Source organism: Rhinolophus sinicus, chromosome 12 (assembly GCF_057876585.1).
Source record: "Rhinolophus sinicus isolate RSI-liver-muscle chromosome 12, RSI-T2T, whole genome shotgun sequence".
NCBI classification, from domain to species: domain Eukaryota; kingdom Metazoa; phylum Chordata; class Mammalia; order Chiroptera; family Rhinolophidae; genus Rhinolophus; species Rhinolophus sinicus.
The window spans coordinates 53,189,181-53,211,262 of record NC_142512.1 but is presented as its reverse complement, the minus strand read 5'-3'; the positions used below and the strand labels follow the sequence as shown (position 1 = coordinate 53,211,262).

Here is a 22,082-nt window from a genome sequence, read left to right as displayed (position 1 = left end):
GGAAGGGGCGGGCCGGGGGCGGGGACTCGTGCGGTCCTAGGGCGGCTCTTAGGGCCCGGCCCGAGCTGGAACTGCTGACACCGTCGTCGCTGACCTCTCGGCTTCCGCTGCCTCCGATGGCCGTCACCATGAACCAGGACTTGCGCAGGGAGCGGGCCGCCGCCAGCTTCAACCCGGATCAGCTCACGTACATCCTGGACGGCAGCCCGGAGAACACCCGGCGCCGCCGAGAGATCGGTGAGGGCGGCGGTGCAGGCCTCCCTCGTTCCCCGAACAAGGCTTGAGACTCCCTCGATAAGGAGTCTGGGGCTGCTGTGCGACGTAGGCCGTAGGCGCCGGCCCAGCTTTAGGGGAGCCGGGACCCCCACGTCCGGGGGTGGCCTGTGGTGGGGTGGGAGGATCCCGTCCGGAGATGGGACTTGTGCCCGTGACTCCGAAACCAGGCAAGTGTAACGGAGCCCAGAATTTCTGTCTTCCTTTTGATGCCCTTTAATCCCTTCCAGAGAACCTGATTCTGAACGACCCAGACTTCCAGCATGAGGATTTGAACTTCCTCACTCGCAGCCAGCGTTACGAGGTGGCTGTCAGGAAGAGTGCCACCATGGTGAGGAAGATGAGGGAGTTTGGCATCTCAGACCCTGATGAAATCATGTGGTTTAAAAAGTAGGTATGCCTTAGCATAGATGAAGTTTTTATCTATGATAAAAGCCCAAATGAAATCCGCGGTCTGTGGTGTCCTTTTTCATCGTGCTTGGCGTTTAAAGACTCAAACTGGCATATTTGTCATGCCATTTTAAAGTTACAGGTGTGGGAAATAATGTTTTCTTTTGTAGTCAAGCCTGTTAAAGGGATGACATTTGTAGAATGCTGATAATGAAGCTGCTGCAATTTTCAGTCTCAAGAATCATACAAATTCCTTTTGTCCAGGCGGCTCACTTTTGAGTGATTTATAGTCAAAAATGCTTTTGCTGTTTGTAAGCAGTACTGCTAACTTTAGAAGCTGAATTCGGAAGGCTTTTTCAGCTGCAAGACCAAACATTAGTTTGGAGCAATAACATTATATTTTTATATGATAGTGTACATCTTGAGTTTTAAATAATGGAAAATATGGGATGGATGAGGAAGACCATTAGTCAAACCTCAGAATGAATATAAAGTATTCTAAGAACCCAGCATTGTTGAATCTGGGGTCAGTGTTTAAATGGCTCTCAGGCGCATATGAGACCTCACAAAAACACTCCTTGGTCCTAGTTCTGAAAAGAGTAGGTTCTTTTTTCAGACCATCCATTTTTTGTTGTGTTTTGTTTTTTAATTATTTAAAAAAAAAAAAAAGGCACTTTCTTTTGGCCTTTATCTAAATAAACTCTACAATTTGGCCTGTAGCACCTCTTACACTTATTTATTCTTGGGCATTTCCTCTTTTAGGTTTCTGCATTTTAGAAGAACTAGTATTTTCATCAATAAAAATTAAATGACATGAAGGTGTATATTCAAGAGCCAAGGAAAATGAAATATGTTACAGGTTCCACCTTTATGTAGTCATAATCATTCCTCCTTTATTCTACTGCCTCTAGTACATTTGGTATCTAATTATTTTCAATTTGACCTGTTTATTATTGTTAAGATGAAATCATTTACTCTGGCCCTTAGGACTACCCTCAAAATTCCTTTCCATTTTAGTTATAAAAATACAATTAATTTATTTTTGGTAGCCCAAACCAGAGAACTTACTAACTTTCAAATGTTCTTTTTTTATTTTTAAAGTTTATGGCTCATAGCTGTGGGGATATTAAGGTAAAGCAACTCTTAGAAGATTAAGTTTCTGAATTACCTGAGTTAGGTTTGTAAACCTTAAAATATTAGTAAGATGTTGTTCGTCCCTAAAACAACACAGGAGAGGTTTGTTTTATTTTGCTTTAAATGATCCATGCAGTGTGGTTAAGAGTTGGTTAGAAGATTTCCTAATCTGTGGTTCATAAGGTTTCATAACTAGACTCGAGTGAAGTCACAGTGAAATAGAACAAAGTCCTTTATGTGGGTTAAAGATCAAGTGGATCAGCCAGTTATTTTGTGTAAGGTTTTTCATGATAACAGACCTTGCTGTTTGAGGAATGTAGGTCCAAACTTTAACACACCTTTTGGCATCCTTCCCATATCCATAATATGAGGAGATCAACTTATGTTAGAGAATGGGATTGAAAATTAATCTTGGCAATTAACTTGAATGCTATTGAATCGAAGCCTGCCGTTGGTTGTAACGCACACCCGTTTTATGTAAGAAAGTTAGTGATGACATAGCATTAATTGTGAGATGCATTGGATTTCTTAAATAGTGGGATGGGAGGGCGTGCGAGAATTGATGAAAAACAGTAATATTTCTCTTTTTGGGGACTTTGGGCAATTACTGGTCTCTTTTACATCCATTTGTCCTATCAACATAACTCATTTATGAGACTTGAAGTTGACTGAATATTAGTAAAATACTTCAGGATTTCTCAACCTAAGCAATAAAAGAACTTTTAAGTCCTTGAGCAAATAAAGACCTCGCTGTTTGGGGAATATACAAGTTGTTTTCCTAATCTCCTTTCTGTAATTTTGTCTTTTAGCTAAGTGTACTGATTGCTGTGGAAAAAAAACTGTAAATGTTCTTAAGGGTAATTTAAAATTTGAATGAGAATCAGTCATGGTTATTGTTATCCTTCTTAGGTTTTTAAAGCTGATTCCTTGAGAAGCATCTTCAGGAGGGATTAAACATAACTCAAAAACAAGCCCTGAGCTTTTGTTCCTGAGTTGATTTTCAAGTGGCCTCAGTCAAAAAAACAACAAAAAAAACACACCCCAGTATGTTTACTGAGAACAAATATTTGACAGTCTTTATTTTGTGTCGCATATTTTCCCTCTGTTTCCTAGAATTATTTTGTGTCAGTGTCATCATTTTATACACCCAGACCATCTTCAGTTCCCCTTCATAGGAATAAGAGTGTTTTATGTTGCCACCATTTTTTAGCACTTAAATTACTGCTTGTATTCCTCAGCAATTCGTGTAGGTTCGTTTCCTCTTTCGGTGAGACATGATTGTCGGGGAAACCTGTGGTGCTCTTGCCTTCGAGATGATGATTCTACACTTATCTACTCATTAGGCTGTGGCTCCCACTTCAGTGAGGGGCCTGCGTCTTGGGAAGTGCGTTCCTTTTCTCCGGTTATGCAGGAGTGAATTGCTGCTAATCCGAGTTACTGGGAAAGCAGCTCACCTCCTGTGTTCCAATTCCTCCTTTCCCCTCTTTCCCTCCATTCAGTTTAATCAACATCCGATACGGGTGTAAAAAAAAAAATCATGGAACCTCGGGGTTAAAAAGCATTTTTGATGTTGGCTAGTCTGGGCATTTCTTGGATGTGTATGTCTGTGACACCTCTGAAAGGTGACCTCCCTCCCTAAAGGTGATGGGGTGATCTCAGGGCCTCCGCAAAAGTGAACTGACAGCCTACCCCCTCTTTCCATTAATTCATGCTCTGCATGTGTGGACCAGGATAAGTTGGTGGTATCACTTTCTATTCATCCCTCGAGAGGTCATGAAGATGAGTTAGAGGAAATTAACTTTGTGGTTTTTGGGTGGATGGGTAGTTAGATGACAGATAGATAGATGGATGGATAAAATAAACCCCTGTAAAATCTGTAAGCATGGCGAAGGCTGACTATATATAAAACTTATATTTCGACTATTTCACAGATTCTGTTTTATGAGAAAATAGTTGAAGACTGAATTTCATTATGATTGGAGCGCCCTTAATCTGGAGTAATTCTCAGAGACCGTTGGTGCTGGGTGTTTCATATCCTCACGTTACCTATTTACCCACCTGGAAACTCTGAAGACCTTTAGAGATCTGTGCGTTGGCACTGGAATTTATATTTACCACCCTGGATGTTTGCTTCGGTTATCTAGGGAAAGATAGCTTAAATTCTTCTTTAGGAGCTTTTGTTAACAGCTCTACAAATAAGTGTTCTGTGGAGTTTGTTTGATTCTAATTGAATAAAGCAAAAACAAACCCAAACTCCAAAAAATGCAAGCAATTCAAAACCCAAAACAAAAAGTGTTTTTAGGCTAAAACGATGGATAGAATTGGCTTTCTGGGTTAAATAGAATTAAAGAGGAATTCTGGCCCTGAATTGATGGGGGGGGGGGGGCAGGAAAGATACCACTAGATTCTGCTCTTGGCTTTTTAGGTAGTAAAATGGTAAAGTTTACATTTGATTTCATAAGAAAGGGGTTTAAATTTTCCTAACCTTCATCCTGAGAAGTACAGCTGCCTGGCGAGAATGGGTGGTAGCATGCAGTTTCTGGAGTAAGCCTGAGACCCTTTTCTTTTCTCTCCTGTAGACTACATATGATCAATTTTGTGGAACCTGTGGGCCTCAATTACTCCATGTTTATTCCTACCTTGCTGAATCAGGGCACCACTGCTCAGCAAGAGAAATGGCTGTTTTCATCCAAAGGACTCGAGATAATTGGCACCTACGCCCAGACGGAGTTGGGCCACGGTTAGTCCACATTTGAGGGTCAGTGGGTAACCCGCCTCAGGACTTCAATTAACAGATGACTCCTGGCATTTGATTTTTTTCTGCTGCTGCACATTTGGGATTTTATTTTTAAATTGTTGAATCTTAAATAAAATTCAGCAGCTCTTCTTCTCTTAGGTCACTTCCCCGTAAACTGGGCCAGGACTCTGGCCTGAAATGTCCTTTATTGTTATTTCTTCGAGCCTTTTATCATTGCCACACGTCCCCATTTTAACAGATGTTGAGCAGTTTGTGGGGTCCAAAGGTGGGGTAGCAAATGTGGCAAAGCACCCGCTGTGTTGATGTTTGTTAAAGTCTTGGTTGGAAATTCTTGAAGGGAGCCGTGCCTCTGCAGCCTCGGGATGATTCCTCTCTGCTTTGAGGAAAAGTGTGGATTTTAATGGGGCAGAGGGTTAGAGCAGTTAAGTGTCACACTCTTACATTGCCCACTAGCAGGGTTATAGGTGGTTTGGAAAAAGTCCACGATTCTCCATTTCTTTTGGTACATCTTTTCTATACATGTTCATGGGCTTTTTGTATTACTAGTTAATTCTTGGTTCACTTGTACCTAAAAGCCTGGCTACTTTAAAAAAGTTGTGGGTTTGGTCTCGATGTAAAATACATTTGTTTTCATGGACAAGGCCAATCGGCAGGTTTGAGTATCTTGAATTTGAGCTGCCCAGTCTCATTCCTCATTATGTTGCTTCCATTAGGTAAATAAAGAAAAAGAAAGGGAAAGAGGAAAGGGTGCAGATATCAGGAAAGCTTCATTTCTGTGTTTGATTTGGTGCAGTTTGATTTGTGAATTGGTTTAAGAAAGTGCTTTTTATCAAAATCACCGTGGGGCCTGCAGGTTCTGGTTGCTATGTGGGGTTGTGCACACCTCGTCACATAGCCAAGGCTTTAGCTTCAAGATGGCTACAACTGAAAAGCCGGAAGAAAGGTGTCCTAGGGAAGGAAGAGAACATTCATACAGTGCTTCTGTCTAGGGTGTGTGTGTGTGTGTGTGTGTGTGTGTGTGTGTGTGTGTGTGTCGGGGGTAATCTCAGCTTTGTGGTACAGAACCCTTTTTTTCTTTCAGTATTTATCACTGTAGAATTTATTTGTCTTAATAGTTATGCTATTCATAGTTATGCTATTACTCTGAGTCTAAATGGGTCTGATATGGCTATCTCTTGTTGGTCTAATCCCTCTGCCTCTATTTATGAAGTACATTCCAAATATATACTTGCCCTAAATATTGAAGGAAGAAAGGAAGAAATAAAGACATGAACTTGACTGGTTTGAGGGGTCCAGAAATTGAACTAAGGTCCTGTGTCATTCTGAGCGAGTTTGCATTTGTCAGTTTTCTTTCCCTTACTGCTTCTAGTTTTCGGATATCTTCTTGTATTGGAACCAACTTGGTCTTAATCTCTGTAGTTTACTTGATATAGGTCTTGTTTCTTGCTGGAATTTTGTTAGTTCATGTTGCTGTTAGTTGTGTTTCATTGACTGCTGTTCTTTTCCAGGGAAGCCAGTCTGTTTATTAGTTAATTTGCATCATGTGACAGTGTAACCTTACAGAGAAGACATAAAATGCCCTTCAACATCGGAGAGGTTGGTGGTAGAACAGCTTGTACAAGATGAATATTTGACTATTTAAATTCTGAGACTTGGCAGTATTGGTCAACAGTGACTGTCTGAAGTGTTCTCACAGAATTGGTTGTATCTTTGAGTTTGGGGTTCTTCCACCTCTGGGGAGCCACTGAGAAGCGAAAAGACTCAGTATTGCTCCGGCTCATTCCAGGATCCTCGAGAATCTTAAAATTCAATCAGAAAGTCTCGGTCACTAGTTTTCCCTCTCCTTCTAGAACGTGCCTTACCTCCTCTGAATACTCACCTGTGTGTATAGGCACACAAATCCTGACACACTTTGGTCCGTGGCTCTGTGCGTCTTAATCAAAGGCAGCGGTCTGGGCTGAGGTGGGCACCCTGTCCCTGGGCTTCTGGTGTGGAAGGGACCGTCTAGAACGGGGTCTACTGTCACTCATCCTGACCAGACATTTCGCCAGCTCACAAGGCAGGTAGTATGTATGATCGTCACAGATACTTGACCATTTCAAGTTCTGGTCCCTTCCTAGGGATTCTTCTTGCACAGCGTTTTCTATTATTGTTAGTGATGTTAAGGAAACGAGAGCTGTAATACATAGTTATCATCCTGGAAGATGGTGCAGTATCTTTACAATTCCCACCATTAGTACCCAAATATGAACTAGAGCACCTTTCTTCCTTTGAAACTTGAAAAATCGATAGTAAACTTGATTTTGTACGTCACGATCTTTCTCTCCCTGTATCTTCACTGCTTCGTCTCCTGTCCTTTGTTCGGAGGAGTCTCTTGTTGGACTTCCCATGAGACTTACTCCCTAGGTATTTGAGCTATTCTGATTTCCCCACTATTATAATAACAATATTAACTTACTTACAAAAACTATGTTCTTTAGGGTTATGCCTCTGGAATATCTTTATCAGAAATGAATTACTATATTGAAGGAAATGATCATTTTCTAGCTTTTATTGCATAGTTCAAGACTTTTTCTGAAGCATAGAGCCAGTTCACAGTATTTTTAGCAACTTATTAATACACATGTATCTCCATAGCCCCATCAACATGGGTACTTTAATTTTGTTTTGCTACGTTAATGTATATCTAAGAGTTCAAGTTTCAATTTTCCAATGCTTGTGAGCCGATGTTACTGCCTGTTTTGGCTTACTGTCTGCATTTCCCATGTATAAACTGGGTCTTTCTCCTTTGAATATTGATTAAATGGAATATGCATATTGATCTTATATGATTTAATGTATCCTTCCAATACTTCTGTTGCCTTCTGTTTCATTAAACGTTTTGGCCTTATGTACTCAGTGAATTCGTCTCTTAGTAGGTATAAGTTTTCTTCTATTTCCTTTCAGGTTTTTTTTAAATTTTTTATTTATATTTAATGCTTTGACTTGTGTATGATACAGAGTGACTAATGACTTCCATACTGTTTTTATGTTTATTAAGTATTAGCCCTTTTGCCATTGTTAAGTTCTCTCTGGTTCATCTTAGAGTTTTATAACAGTTTGTATTTATTTCTGGAACCTTAAATATATTACATTGATTTGCTTGTTTTTCTCCTAACATCATAAACTTTGGCTTATTGTTGCTTTGTAAGATATTTTAAAATCCCATAGGATAAGCCGACTGTTGTTACATTTCTAGGTATATGTATTGGGTGTTCCTGCATACTTATCCTTCTCGACGAATTCTGATCTCAATTTGTCAAGTTCTAAAATGTGTTCTATAGGAATTTAAAATCTATGTTACATGAAATCCTTGTATTTTAGTAACTTCATTTAGTTCTTTTAGCCCAGAATTAGCATTAGCAGTTTATTTCCTGTTATTCAAATCTTCTTTTATTCATCCCATTAAGTATTTGTATTTTTTCCTAATTAAATTTTCACTATTCTTAGCTAAGTTACTTAACTTTTAAATATTTTGTTGCTTTTATAAATCTCTTTAGTGGGTTCCTACTGGAATGGTCCTAATGGATTAGAATGCAGTGATTTTTTTTCCTTAATAGCCTACAGCTTTTCTAAAATCATTTATTATTGATGACATTTTGTTGATTACCTAAGATAATATTCATACTGTTCACGGAGATGCTATTTTGATTTCTTCCTTTCTCATGTATTATTAATCTAATCATTTGTCCTCGGTATTGACTGCCAGCCTTTCCAGCCCTGTGTCATCACATAGGAATAGGAGAGACTGGGAAGGCCTTTTGGTGTTACAGTTTTAAAAGAATTAACTCTAGTGTTTCACACAAAATGTTTGCACTTTGTCATTTTAAAATAAATTACTTAAAAATAATACATAATCTTTATCATGTATAACTAACTTTTTGCAACAAGTCCTTGATTTAAGTGAAAAATTATCTAGGTCACTTTCTCCTCATAACATTTCTAAATTCCACCCACTTCTGAATAATCTTAGTCACAAGAGACATTTTTCTCCTGAGAACATTCTTCAGTCTCAAAACAGTTTCTGATCATAGTAGGTTTACGCCTGCCCTAATGAGTATATTTTGTGGTAAACTTTGGTGTTTGGTATTATTCCATAATATTCCATAATACCACGCACTGATACAGACCCTCTCATGTTTTAACTTTTTATTTAGAAATCATTGTAGAGTCATAGGAAGTTATAAAAATTGCACAGATGGGTCCTGTGGACCTTTCACCCAATGTCCACCAGTGGTGACATCTTACGGGACAGCCCTGGTTTTTTGGCAAGTCTTTCTACTGTCCTCAGCCCCCTTGCCCTAGAGCAGAAGATGTGATTAAGCGATAAGATGCTTGTCCTTGTTTTGCCATTTTTTTTTGCCCTGAAGGCACTTAACACTCTCAGCCTTAATTCCTTTGTAAAATGAGGAAGTCAGTCACCACATTCTTTGATTTTTATGTAATTGGTTAACTGAGAGCACAGCCACCCGATTGGAAGACATATTGATCAACCCTTGCCTGAGCAGGTACCCTGGTTGTTTTCTTCCTCACCTTATATGGAGCCAGTCCGGAGATCTGAAAACTGAAATGTTGTTTAGGCTCATTTCTAAGATAATTAAAGAGAAAACTAAGAACGATAGAGTTAATTTAGAAAATAAGGACTTTAGAAAGTGGATTTAAAATGAGTACTAAGACTTCTATTATCGTTAGTGACAATTCCCATGATTGTAATGGAGAGCTCATTATGCATGAATCTGTTATTTGTAATTATTATGGCCTTTAGAAATTGTGTGTCTTGTGCTCGCTTCGGCAGCACATAAGTAATTGCATGTCTTTTATTTCTGAAATTTAGGGGTGAAGAGCACTGTCAGTTTTTGTATTAAATTGTTTCAGTAGCACGTAGCTGGATATTTATGATCAATCAGAACGAAATGACCAGTTAGATGATGAATGTGGCTCAATGTTGGATGTTTTGTGGACAAACAGAAAAGACTCCAGCATTATTGAAATTGCATCTAGGAAAAGCTTTCCTCTGAGAGAACTACTATATTTTGCCTCAACTTCTCATCAGTGTAAATCATGGTACAACTGAAATTCTCCATTTCATATGACCGCTTCAAATTTTGTTTCCTGTGATTTAATGGCAAGGCTAGAATCCTCTGCCTTGCTCCAGTGGTCTTGTGCTACACGGGCTTTGGAATTGGCAGCCAATCCTGCCAAACTGAATTATTTTAGAGGTGAGTAGTACAAGACAATACTTCTCGCCAACCTAAGAAAAACGCAACTTGCCAAAAGCTATAACAAAGTAATACAAAAAGAGGCCGTGCTCCCATCCATCCATGATCAAGCCTACCCAACTAAATCATACTTACAGAAGGTTTTTTTTTTCTCCTTCCCTCACTCTGTCCACATTGTTGATTCTCTCACCCCTGATGATTGTTCTCTCAAATGCACACCCTTGGTGTTTCTTCAAAGCTTTGTGCACCGAGGGCCTTCGCCTCTGGACCTTCACTTGGGCATGTTCCTGCCCACCTTGCTTCACCAGGCCACTGCGGAACAGCAGGAGCGCTTCTTCATGCCCGCCTGGAGCTTGGAGATCACTGGCACTTATGCCCAGACAGAGATGGGTCATGGTACGGTGCTTTCAGTCTTTCTTCCGGGTTGGGCGGGGCTCCCGCGAGCTTAGTGTGGCTGGCATGCCCACCATGTGTTAACAGTGGCATCTCCGAGGTTTAAATGCGATCTTTCTGCAGAGGCCAGGTGTTTCACACGGACAAGTCTTGGCAAAGACACTGCTTTGATCAGTGGAAATTAAAGGTTATGTTATCACAGAGATAGGCTGATTTTTTTTTTTCATGATTCCCCTTCAGGAGGTCAAGAATTACAAGTCAGGCCTTATTTACTAAGTGGCTTTTCAAGTTCACTGAAATTGTATAGAATTTGTGTGCATATAGAATCTGAACCCATCTTTCTTTGTTGCTGTCTGATCACCCTTACTATGGATAATTAGTGAAGTTGCACTGATTCCAGAAGAAATACAGATTAACAGTATGTGTGCTGACAGGAAATGAGTGGCTTATATAACCAAAATATGCCGCATTTTATACCTTGGCGTTATTTGTGCATTGATTCAGTAAAGTTCTGAAGGTGGCTCGGCCAAAGTTTAGAAAAAATAGAGTAAGCTGTACTTCCAGGCAGTTGGTTTCACACTATATCTACTGCCTTTCTTTTTTCTTTCCATCCCCCACCTACCTTTTTCCATCTATTCTGAATTCGTCAGTGTTTAACATCCATTGGCTTTTGGCTTCTCTTTTTCTACTCAGGTTTCAGAACAACTGATCTAATGTGTATTTGCCCTTATTTTTGCTCCTTATTTTTGTGTGACTTCATCTTCATTTTATAGCCTCTTTGGCTTTCAGCTTTGCTGAATAGTGTTTTACGGGATTTTCAAAAGACTCAAAGTAGAACACTGTTTGGTTCAATTGTGTGTTTGCAAACATTCTTGTCATTGTTTTTTCTGTTTAATGTTACCTCATTTTCTAAAACAGCTTCTTCTTTGGTGAAGGGAGTCTTAAGTGTATATGTCTGCTTCCTCACTCTGGAAGGTGCATCACACGTCAGCTGGCCATGCCTGTTGTTCAACTTGGAAGTTCCTAAATGTCCCAGAGTTTAAGTGTTTGATGAGATCTAACATTATCAGAGCAGTTTGGGAAAAGGCTCTCAGCATTGGCTTTAGAATAATATTATTAGGGAGCATGTCACTTAGAACATTTCTCTGTAACTCTTTTCAAAGAATTTTGGCACATTTGTACTAGGATTTCAAACATGAATCCCTGTTCCTCTTCAATAAACATGTGAAACTGGGAGCTCTTCCTGGTCACATAGTGAACCAGCCAAGACAAAGTCAAGACCTAGCATTGGAAATCTGCAGGGTGAACTCAGACCTTATTATTGGCCTTTTCTGAATCCAAACAAGTGATTGTTCCAGGTCTTTTTCCCCGTGATGATTATACCTTTTTATGCTCTTGTTTTCTGTCCAAGCAATCATTCTGAAATAAATTCTCAATTGACAAGAACTTGAGCTAGAGTCTCTTCCTGTCACACGTTACCTTATTCTTTGTGGTTGATGTGGTAAACACAATACCTGTGAGTTGAAATGAGCACACTCGCAACTTAGAGATGAGTTTAAAAGGGCAGTGAACATTCCTGTGAAATTCATATCCCATGATCTTCTGACACTGATTCTAAGCTGCCTTTACTTTTGGTTTTGCTTGATCTAAATGTTACGTATCCACTGCCGTAGATGTGGACTAAATCAAGGATAGAAATGGAACGTGCTTGACATTTATATTTTCAACTTAATAGGAACTATCTGATTTAAGTATAGGGAATTGTGTATCTTGCTTATCAAAATTTTTAGCTCATCTACAAATGTTTTGTTGTCGTTAGATTTTGCTGTTCTCTGAGATGCAACAGCTTAAAGGATTAGGCAGGAGAGTCTACCATTTTCCTTTTCTCCCCCATATTCTATCTGAAGTACATGTAATTTATTTTCCTTAGGAACTCATCTTCGAGGCTTGGAAACCACCGCCACTTATGACCCTGAGACCCAGGAGTTCATTCTCAATAGTCCTACCGTGACCTCCATCAAGTGGTGGCCTGGGGGACGTGAGTGAATTAACAGTTATTGGATGTTTTCAAGATCTATTATAAGATCGTGTTTAGAATGTAGAGCTTCCATGAAAATACAATTTTGAAATGTAGAACAAATTCTTAAGGCTTAAACTATTGTAAGCTATTTCACATTCTCGTGGTGCGTGTTACAGATTCTTAACCACTTTACAAAAGCACAGAAAGGACAGCAGTCTTACTCTGCTTTTCTTAGTGTTTCATCTAAACAGTTCCACATATCAGCATAGTAGTTTCCTTAGTTGTCATTTAAAGTAACTTCGTATTCTCAGTTGGGTTCGTCATTTCCGTATTGAAAAACATTTATTTTCAAATTTTTATTGTAAATAGTTTGACATTAAACTAATATCTTCCATTCTGAGTCATTGTCTTAGGATATATATTTCAGATGGCGTTAGTGGTCAAATAATTTTGTTACTCGCATTATGTATTTTAGTATGTGACATTACATTTTCATAGGAGAAAACCTAGAATGCAAGAAAAGATAAATATTTCTGGATATACTAACCGAAAATCTCTTACAGCAGCTCTATCCCATAGAACTTTCTACAGTGATGCAAATAACTCTCTATCTTTGTTGTTCAATACAGTAGCCACTTACCACGTATACCTAGTGAGCACTTGAAATGTAGCTGGTTGACTAGGGAACTGAATCTTTTATTTCAGTATAATTAATTTAAATGTAAACAGCCACAGGTAGCTATGGCTACTGTTTTGGAAAGCACTGCCTTAAGGGAGAAAAAGGAAATAATGTAAATCGATGTTCTTCTGGTTATCCTATCATTTTCTTTATGTATAAATGAGTCAAAAATAAGTAGAAAAGTAAAGCTGTCTTTTAAAGGGAAGGGTTGCTATCAGATCAGCGTGCTGTGCACCTTAAACTCACATGGTGTCATGTGTCAATTCTATTTCAGTGAAAGGTTTTTATGTACATATCAAAATAAAATGAAGGTTTGCTTTGCCAGAATTCAATAAATCTTAGTAACTCTCAGCTTACATAGATGTCTGTAAACCAGCTGTGGCCCTGTCCGAAGAAAGGCTCTCTGGGCAGACTTTGTTGATAGAGTGGAGTGTTATATTTAACATAGGCTTTTCTTCCTCTTTGGTTCTGTCTTTCAAAAATGTGAGAATGGTGGTTCATTCCCCTCTTGTTCTCGTTGATGCTGCAGTTGGAAAGACTTCAAATCATGCGATAGTACTTGCCCAACTCTACACGAAGGGGAAATGCTATGGATTACATGCCTTCATTGTACCTCTTCGTGAAATGGGAACCCATAAGCCTTTGCCAGGTTAGACTTGTTCTTCTGATATTGAGATGAAAACTTAAACTGAGCACAATGTATAATATACGACTAAAGAGGAGTGGGAGAAAGCCGGGGATTCAAGGCATAAACATCTGGTGACTTTCCTTTCATCTGTGGTAGGTATTACCGTTGGCGACATCGGCCCCAAATTTGGCTATGACGAGATGGATAATGGCTACCTGAAGATGGACAATTATCGCATTCCCAGAGAAAACATGCTCATGAAGTATGCCCAGGTATACTTAGATAGGAAATAGGAGCAGAGGTGTCAAACACGGGGGTGCAGTGGCTGTTGATAACCTCAGGGTTAGAATTAGAAGGTCAGTTGTTTTAGAAGGTAATAACATAGTTTTACTTCCGAGGCTTCTGATGACGGTGATATGGAAAGCCATTGGCGGGTATGAAGCGCATATTCTGGTTTGCTAAACCAGAATCCCCTGGAGGGCTGGCTACAGCCCAGATTGCTTGGCCCCCAGAGTTCCTGATTTAATAGGTCTGGGTGGGGACTGAGATACTATATTTCAAATAAGTTCCCCAGGCAGTGCCGATGCTGCTGCTCTGGGGACCACACTTTGAGAACCACGGGCCTAAGCTGCCCCTTGGGTTTAACAGAAGGAAGCATCAGTCCCATGTTCTTTTTCCAGGTGAAACCCGATGGCACGTATGTGAAACCTGTGAGCAACAAGCTAACCTACGGGACCATGGTGTTTATCAGGTCCTTCCTTGTGGGAGAAGCTGCCCGGAGCCTGGCGAAGGCCTGCACCATTGCCATCCGATACAGCGCTGTGAGGCACCAGTCCGAAATCAAGCCAGAGTAAGGGTGGAGTCTGATGGGCTCGTTCCTGCAGACGTGCTTGGAGCCCTTTCAGATACCAACATTCCCAAATGTCTTATGGAAAAGATGCATTGGCTATAAAATTAGCTAAGAGAGGGCAGTGCCCTGGGTCTGTTATTTAAAACCTAGACTTCCTTGTCTTAAGTGGAAAGATGAGAATACTGCCTTATTATTATATTTAACCTTCTAAGAAAAACAATAATGATATTACTTGGGCTCTATCAATGAAATGTTCAAAACACTGAAGGCAGTTTGGGAATTCTAATGGCTACTAACAACTATAAATTGGGTATGGTGAAAGTGACATTAAACTTGATTCCCTGTTGTGTTCATTCCCATAGCTTATTCCCACAACTGCCTTCCACTTGGGCATGACTCCCTGATAACTGTTTTTGCTCTTAAAGAAGGAATAAGGAAATCAGAGCAGACCTCCTAGACTTCAAATGTTTAATTCTATGCATTGGGTCTTCTCCAAAATTATGGTCAAAATATAGTTTGTTCAGCCATCTAGTGGGTTACGTCTCCTTAACATTGCCTTCTTGTGGTGAAGCAGACTAACTTTGATTTTGTGTGTTGCCATGAGATATAGTTTGTTTAGTCATACTGGCAAGACTAAGAAAGATCGGAACTTCACAGCTAGAAAATTCTGTCCACCTAAGTCAGCTTAACAAGGTAGATAAGAGCATGGTCTTCTATACCTATATAGCCCAAGAAGGCCATGCTCTTAAATCGAGGATGTGCCAACAAAAGAAAGAAGAGGGAAAAAAAGAAGAAAAGAGACAAAAAGAAAAATTAAATCAAAATCAGTCAGTCAAGGATCTGCCACTCATTAGCTGTGTGACTGCAGGCAGATTCCTAATCTCTGATTTTCCCCATCTATAAAGTGGGAGTAGTAAGTGTTCCCTTCACAGAGTGTTCATGACGATTAAATAAATTCACATACTACAGTGCGTAGACTGGAACCTGGCACACAGTGAATTCTGGGTGCTTAATTTTTTTTTTTTTGGTATACTTTAGCGAGCCAGAACCGCAGATTTTGGATTTTCAGACCCAGCAGTATAAACTCTTTCCACTCCTGGCCACGGCCTATGCCTTCCACTTTGTAGGCGCGTACATGAAGGAGACCTATCATCGGATTAACGAAGGCATTGGCCAAGGGGACCTGAGTGAACTGCCCGAGGTACGTGTTCTCTCATTCACTGTGGGCACCTTTCTGTTTCACATTTGCCTGTTGGATAATATCCAGAGAAAACTTCTAGGATTTCTTGAAGATCCATATAGTCTCAAAAGATACAGAGATTTTTCCGATTGAAAGTGGATTAGATGTGAAGACATACCAGTTTTTCCTTTAAGTTTCAGAAGTGCTGGACCATGTTGGTCATTTGTTAACCAAAGGAACATAAGCAGAGACTTTATGCCAAGTAGAACAGTTCAGAAGCGAGTGTGGGAGTGTCATTAATTCAGGCCAATTCGATGACCATGCCCCTTCAGTTACATGCGTGGCAAGTGATTTTGAAGCGCTGGTAGCTGAGGATAAGCATTTCTCCTTGGAACTCGGACTTCACCATCTCAGATGTTCTGATGGCTGGTGCTTTTCCCCTCCAGCTTCATGCGCTCACCGCCGGCCTGAAGGCTTTCACCTCCTGGACAACTAACACTGCCATTGAAGCATGTCGGATGGCTTGTGGTGGGCACGGCTATTCTCACTGCAGCGGTCTTCCAAATATTTATGTCACTTTTACCCCAACCTGCACCTTTGAGGGAGAAAACACTGTCATGATGCTACAGACGGCTAGGTGAGAATCTTAATTCATGATTACTCTTCCCTGAGAAGAAGAATTCAAGTCCTTTTCATCGGTTGCTATTCCCATGTTTTCTCTTCCCGTTATATTTGTTCCTGAAAGAAGTCACGTTTGCCTTCTGTCCTGACCCACTGTTTTTGTGCTGTGTTCAGACTAGCGAGTATGAATCTCCTGTCCCGTAGCTTCAAGTCCTTTCAAGAGGTGGTTTTGTTTCTGTTTCACAAGAAGCATAGTTACTGAAAGCATGTGTACTGATGGCTTAGGTTCCTGATGAAGAGTTACGACCAGGTGCACTCAGGGAAGTTGGTGTGTGGCATGGTGTCCTACTTGAATGACCTGCCCAGTCAGCGCATCCAGCCACAGCAGGTGGCTGTCTGGCCAACGCTAGTGGATATCAACAGCCCCGACAGCCTAACGGAAGCCTATAGACTCCGTGCAGCCAGGTGAGCTCACGCTCCGGCTGGACTAGGCAGCCGACGGTGGGGGCTTCTGGGAAGGGGCCTGGTGGATGTGGGGCAGCCGCCAGTGCTGTGGATCACGTCCTCTGAGCTTGCTTTTGTTTTATTGCTTAACAGATTGGTAGAAATTGCTGCAAAAAACCTTCAAACTGAAGTGATTCACAGAAAAAGCAAGGAGGTAGCATGGAACCTAACTTCCGTCGACCTCGTTCGAGCAAGTGAGGTCAGTGATAGTTCTCCCCTCGTCCGTCCTTTACGCCACTGCCTTCCCTCGTCGTCTTAGTGCAGAAACCCTTGTCACTGCGTGTCGAATCTTTTTCACCAGTTCTCACATTCTGGCATTCTTTGTTTGTTTGTTTTTTTATGTAGGCACATTGCCACTATGTGACAGTTAAGCTCTTTACAGAAAAACTCCTCAAAATTCAAGATAAATCCATCCAGGTTGTCTTAAGGAATTTATGTCTGTTGTATTCTTTATATGGAATCAGTCAGAAGTCAGGGGATTTTCTTCAGGTCAGTATTTTCTAAGTGTAAGGCTTTTAATTTTTTTGTAGAAAAAGAATGATCTGCTTTATAGCTATGCATGTACACATACATCTGTTTATATACATATATATCTATCATTTGCTTGTTTTGTTTCTTCCAGGAGGGCATCCTAACAGACTCTCAAATTACCCAAGTACACCAGCGTATCAAGGAGTTACTGACTGTGATTCGTCCAGATGCTGTTGCTTTGGTTGATGCGTTTGATTTTCAGGATGTGTCGCTGGGCTCTGTGCTTGGCCGCTATGATGGGAATGTGTATGAAAACTTGTTTGAGTGGGCCAAGAAATCCCCGCTGAACAAAACAGAGGTGAAAAAAAAAAAACACAATGTCTTTTCCCCCTTTGAAATTCTTCACTTACATATTAAGGCAGGAAAAACCTCTCAGAGTGGTCCATCTGTGAAAGCTTTGAAAGTTCCTGTCCACTTCGGACAGTCACTGTATTTGACCAACAGGTTCTTAAGGGAACTGGGTCATTCCTACAGTAGGCAGGTTTTTCATTTCCTTGACTATTTAATAACTAATTGAAAAATTTTAAACACACACAAAACTAGAAAACTATAATACACCTCCATATGCCCTTTGTCATGCTTTAGCAACTATCTCTTTCGGGCCAGTTGGTTTCATCTGAAACCCCCACCCCTTCCTTCCGAGGATTATTTTTTGAAACAAATCCAAAATATCAGTTAATTTTGTCCATAGATATTTCAGTATGTATCTCTAAAAGATAAGGACTTTTTTCAGAAACATAACGATACCATTCTCACACCTAAACAAATTAACAATAATTCTTTAATATCATGAATTACCCAATGTCCAGATTTCCTCAGTAGGCTCATTTTTTTTTCCCCCTTCAATTTCTTTGGATCGGGATCCAAATAAGGTCCGGATAATTTCTTGATTAAAAGTATGCTCTTTTACATAGCAACTTCCTGATGAGGCATTTCTTCTCTCTCCCTTCCTCACAGGTCCATGAATCTTACTACAAGCACCTGAAGCCTCTGCAGTCCAAGCTCTGAATGTCATGGCACGTTTTATCTGCTCCAGGAAGCAGCTGGACTCTTCTACTCCCCTTGTACCTGGCACACAAAGCTGCGTGGAATCTTTATCGAATTCAGAGAGCTATAGAGCAGATGACAAATTGACCCCTTTCTTCTTTATTAATGAAGAAAAAAATGAAGAGCTTTCAGAGATTAAATGAAAAAATAGATGTGTTTTAAGTGCAATTAACACTGAAAGAGACCTGTCAAGCATTCAGAAAAAGCTTTAAGAAATGCAGTATGACATCCATTTGTAACGCTGCTGACCCCAGTAGGCCATAACTTTTGATAATTAGTAGAACTTAACTACTAAGTAGTTAATTATTTTCACGTCTTAATTGCTAATCACTGGATATATGTGTTTTTAAGCAAAGATACACCCCTCCCAAGCTTTTGTGCTAAACACCCTACTGCTCCTGCCATGGGCCCTGACTTAAAAGCAGGACTGCAGAAAACGGATCGGGGGAAGGAAACTAATCAGGAAATTTAGTGTGAGTTTGTGCTTAACACGTTTTCTGCCTGCTTGCCCTTGGTTGCTGACATACTGTTTCTGTTTGCTCACGGTAGCATTTTTCTGACACAAGAATTTTTTCAGCACAGGCCTACTGCAGGATCATTGTTCTGTGTAACTGGGAATTAATCTTCCATTAGAAGGATCCCTAACTTGTCACTGTAGTAGCAACTTCTTGGGAAGGGGTGGGTAGCAAAATTATCTCTACATAGGACTATTGGCAACTGATGGAACCTGTCGGTGGCATTTGATCTCCCTCCCTCCGTGTCCCTTAACCTCTCCCGAAAGAGATAATGAAGGAAGAAAGGAGAGTCACAGTTCCTTCCTAGTAGAATAAGTGTAGGGAGAGCTCTCAGTTATAGTTACTGTAACTTTGGTGACCGTATTAACTGGATAATCTGGAACAATTCAGATTTCATGTCATTTTGGCATAAACCATTACAATGCTTGGAGTTTACAGTGCCTGGCATTACAAAAGTAAATCACTCAGGTTACCTCTTACCACCAGGAGTAGCACAGAAAAATCCTTTGACAAACCATGTGTTCTGGGTTTTGGATCAGAAAACATAATCATTGAAACTACGGCTAAAGGATAAATGGAAGTTCCATGGAATTATTTCTTATATGTTTGGCTTTATTTTCAGTATGTTTCTAGGAGCTTTATCTGAATTGCTAAATTGTCCTTTCAGCTGAAATCTAATTTACACAATCATTCTATATTTAAAGGGTAAACGTGTACCTCTTAGTGAATTTTATTCTTAAAAATCAATGCAAAACAACATGTTACTTGATTTTTTTTTTAACCTGTTAACTGTATCTGTGACATCTGCCTCATGAAACCAGTTCTAGAATCAGTCTTGAGAATGTAGTATAACTCAGTGGAAATATAATTCCTATCTTGGGACCTGACATAAAATCTTATTCCAGTGGAACCGGTAATATGAGTATTTTAGGTCCAGCAGAAATACTGTCTGTTGACACAAGCCTTAATCTTTACACTAGGAGAATTAATTGATAAGTGTGTTAAGATTGGAGTAAAAAGCACTCTGTTAATCTCATTTGGCACGTTTTGACAGTAGCTTAGATTCTGGGAAGTAACAGAAAGTAAATATAAATTGCTTAATAGTGACCTGTTAAGTGTAGAATTGTTTCAAAATCAGTCGTTAAGTACCTGCTCATAGGTGAATACCTGTAATCAGCATCTGAGGGTATTTGAAATGACACCCACCTAATCTAGCTGCATAGATCTGGGAACTATCTTAGGAGATTTGAACAGGTGGTAGATACAACAGAGCCACCTTTAGTCCAGCACCTAGAGTTTTATTTAAAAACTAAATCTGATATTTGAGACTACTTTTATTAACATTGTAATGTTTTGTCTTGAACTTTATTCACTGTGATCAAAGAATAAAGATGTAGTAAAACCTCACTAATTTGCTCTATTGAGGGAAAGAGTGTACCACATAATTAAACATTAGTTCAAATTATGAAGAATTGTAAGATGGAGGCTTATGAAGTTTAGGTAACACTAGGAACAAAAAAAGGAAGGAGTGAGACCTGCCGCAGCAGATCGCGCTGAAATCCACCTCAACTGCTGTCGTTGTCACAAAGGTCGAGTGCTCTGGTCGATTTCTGAGAAATTTTTGTTGACTGCTACAAAGCACACAGGTCGTTTGCTGTCCCTAAGAAGCCAGACTTGGCCGTAGATAAGTCTAGTTGTGCTGTGTTGTTTTGTGAGCTGTTTTCACAGAGTACAAAGATAAACTTCACCCTGACTTCTCCAAAATGATGATAAATATTGAGTAGAATTAATGAGATTTTTCTACTAGATGATATTGATATAAGCCTCTTTTAAAAAGTACCCATAATTGAAAATTTGAGATTTAATAGGGATGTTTTGCTATTTGTAACAGATGAAGGTTGATTCTTCCTCAAGTGTTCTATTTTACGCTCTATGAGACAGTGACCTCTATACACAGTCCCAAAGCCTTGTGGCCCTTCATGTTCTTGTCTTCAGAACATAACACTGATAAGTCTCAGCTTATCTTCAGAATACTTGCTTAATTGCAATATATTCATGTGTTTTCTGAGAACTCACTTCTTGTAATTTCAGGTTGTATGTATCTGGAAGCAGTTTCTTATTCCTAAAGTTAACATATCAGATCTTAATTCTTGGTTTTCTTCAGTGCAGGGCTTTGGCTGAAGAAATACAACTTCAAATTCATTATCCTAGAGTTGCCTGGGGAATGAAATTTCTTTAGATAACTGCTGCTCAGGCCCTCCTCCCCCTGTCTGAGTTCTTTGCATCCATCTTATTAGGAAGGAAGAGAAGAGATGCAGATGGTCTGTAACACCTGCTAATCTTTTAAAATATGTGGAAGGTATACCTTGCGGTTCCAGGGTGTCTTCAAGCAGTACCTGCTCCCACTGCAGCTCAAGAGGAGTAGTGCCAGGAAATTGATTATTCTACCTGAGATCAAGAGTCTTGTTGATTCTCCTGACTCAGACAAAGGTTTTGATCATTTTAATAGAATAATGTGGAGGTCGTTTCAGCTAATTAAATATTTACTACTGCATTCTTGGAGGATTAGACCAAATCATGTAAATGACTAAAATGCTCCGTTCTTTCATTTTAACATAGTAGTGGTGGAGTTCTTCCTTTAGCTCTCCACACTTCCTAATTTTTCAGTAACTATTCCTGTGGTCCATGATAGTAAACAGAAACATAAGGAAACTTAGGAGTTACCAGATGTTAGCTGTTGCAGACCTGCAAATTACTAGATTCCAAGGGGGTTTTGTTTGATTTTGCCTTACATTTAAGTGGGCCATTCATTATCTCAGGAAGATCATGGAAAATTAGGAGTGATTTTAAGAATTCTGAACCAAAATAAGTTGTTTTGCCACAGTACTGTTGATTTTCATAGATTAGATAAATATGTGATCTTCCACATAATACTCAGACTGCTGACTGCTTTGTAAACACCACTTTATTTACAATTGCATCTTTTAGAAGGTATAATTACTTTGCTACCCTTCCTCCTTTTACTGTTGTGGTTTGAGTTTGGTTCCTGCCTGACGATGCATTTAGTATGTTTTGTTACCCATCCCTGACTGGGCCCTTCAGTGGGGGTGGGAGTACAAGGAGGTTCACTGGTCCTGAGGGTCCTGAGCGTGTGAATCATGGTTAGGTGGCAGTGACCCGCTAGCACTGCTTGGCCTTCCGGTAAGCCAAGCCATTAATCCCTTTTTCCTTTGTAAAATTAAAAGACCCTTAATAAAATCTGTAATTAACACAAAAACTGTTTTCACTGTTTTACATGTTT

General features: G+C 39.8%; 1 protein-coding gene across 3 annotated transcripts; it reads left to right on the top strand.

Moving 5' to 3' along the window:
- Window positions 1-76: 76 nt before the first annotated feature.
- Window positions 77-22,059, top strand: ACOX1 (acyl-CoA oxidase 1). 3 transcript variants are annotated; one of them, XM_019745477.3, is made up of 15 exons: window positions 77-237; window positions 504-663; window positions 4,377-4,537; window positions 10,052-10,209; window positions 12,137-12,244; window positions 13,435-13,554; window positions 13,690-13,805; window positions 14,214-14,383; window positions 15,422-15,584; window positions 16,010-16,200; window positions 16,470-16,649; window positions 16,782-16,887; window positions 17,034-17,177; window positions 17,311-17,517; window positions 18,177-22,059. In XM_019745477.3, the coding sequence occupies exons 3-15, from the start codon at window positions 4,473-4,475 to the stop codon at window positions 18,225-18,227; spliced, it is 1,779 nt and encodes a 592-aa protein (XP_019601036.1). In that variant the 5' UTR covers window positions 77-237; window positions 504-663; window positions 4,377-4,472; the 3' UTR covers window positions 18,228-22,059. The 3 variants fall into 3 exon arrangements, with proteins under 3 accessions (XP_019601036.1, XP_019601035.1, XP_019601034.1); XM_019745476.3 differs by lacking the exon at window positions 4,377-4,537; XM_019745475.3 differs by lacking the exon at window positions 10,052-10,209.
- Window positions 22,060-22,082: the final 23 nt, after the last annotated feature.

Coding starts and splice junctions, on each gene's coding strand:
- ACOX1 (XM_019745475.3), top strand. CDS start 117: ATGGCCGTCACCATGAACCAGGACTTGCGCAGGGAGCGGGCCGCCGCC. Junction 238..503: donor CCGGCGCCGCCGAGAGATCG/GTGAGGGCGGCG, acceptor AATCCCTTCCAG/AGAACCTGATTCTGAACGAC. Junction 16,650..16,781: donor TATAGACTCCGTGCAGCCAG/GTGAGCTCACGC, acceptor ATTGCTTAACAG/ATTGGTAGAAATTGCTGCAA.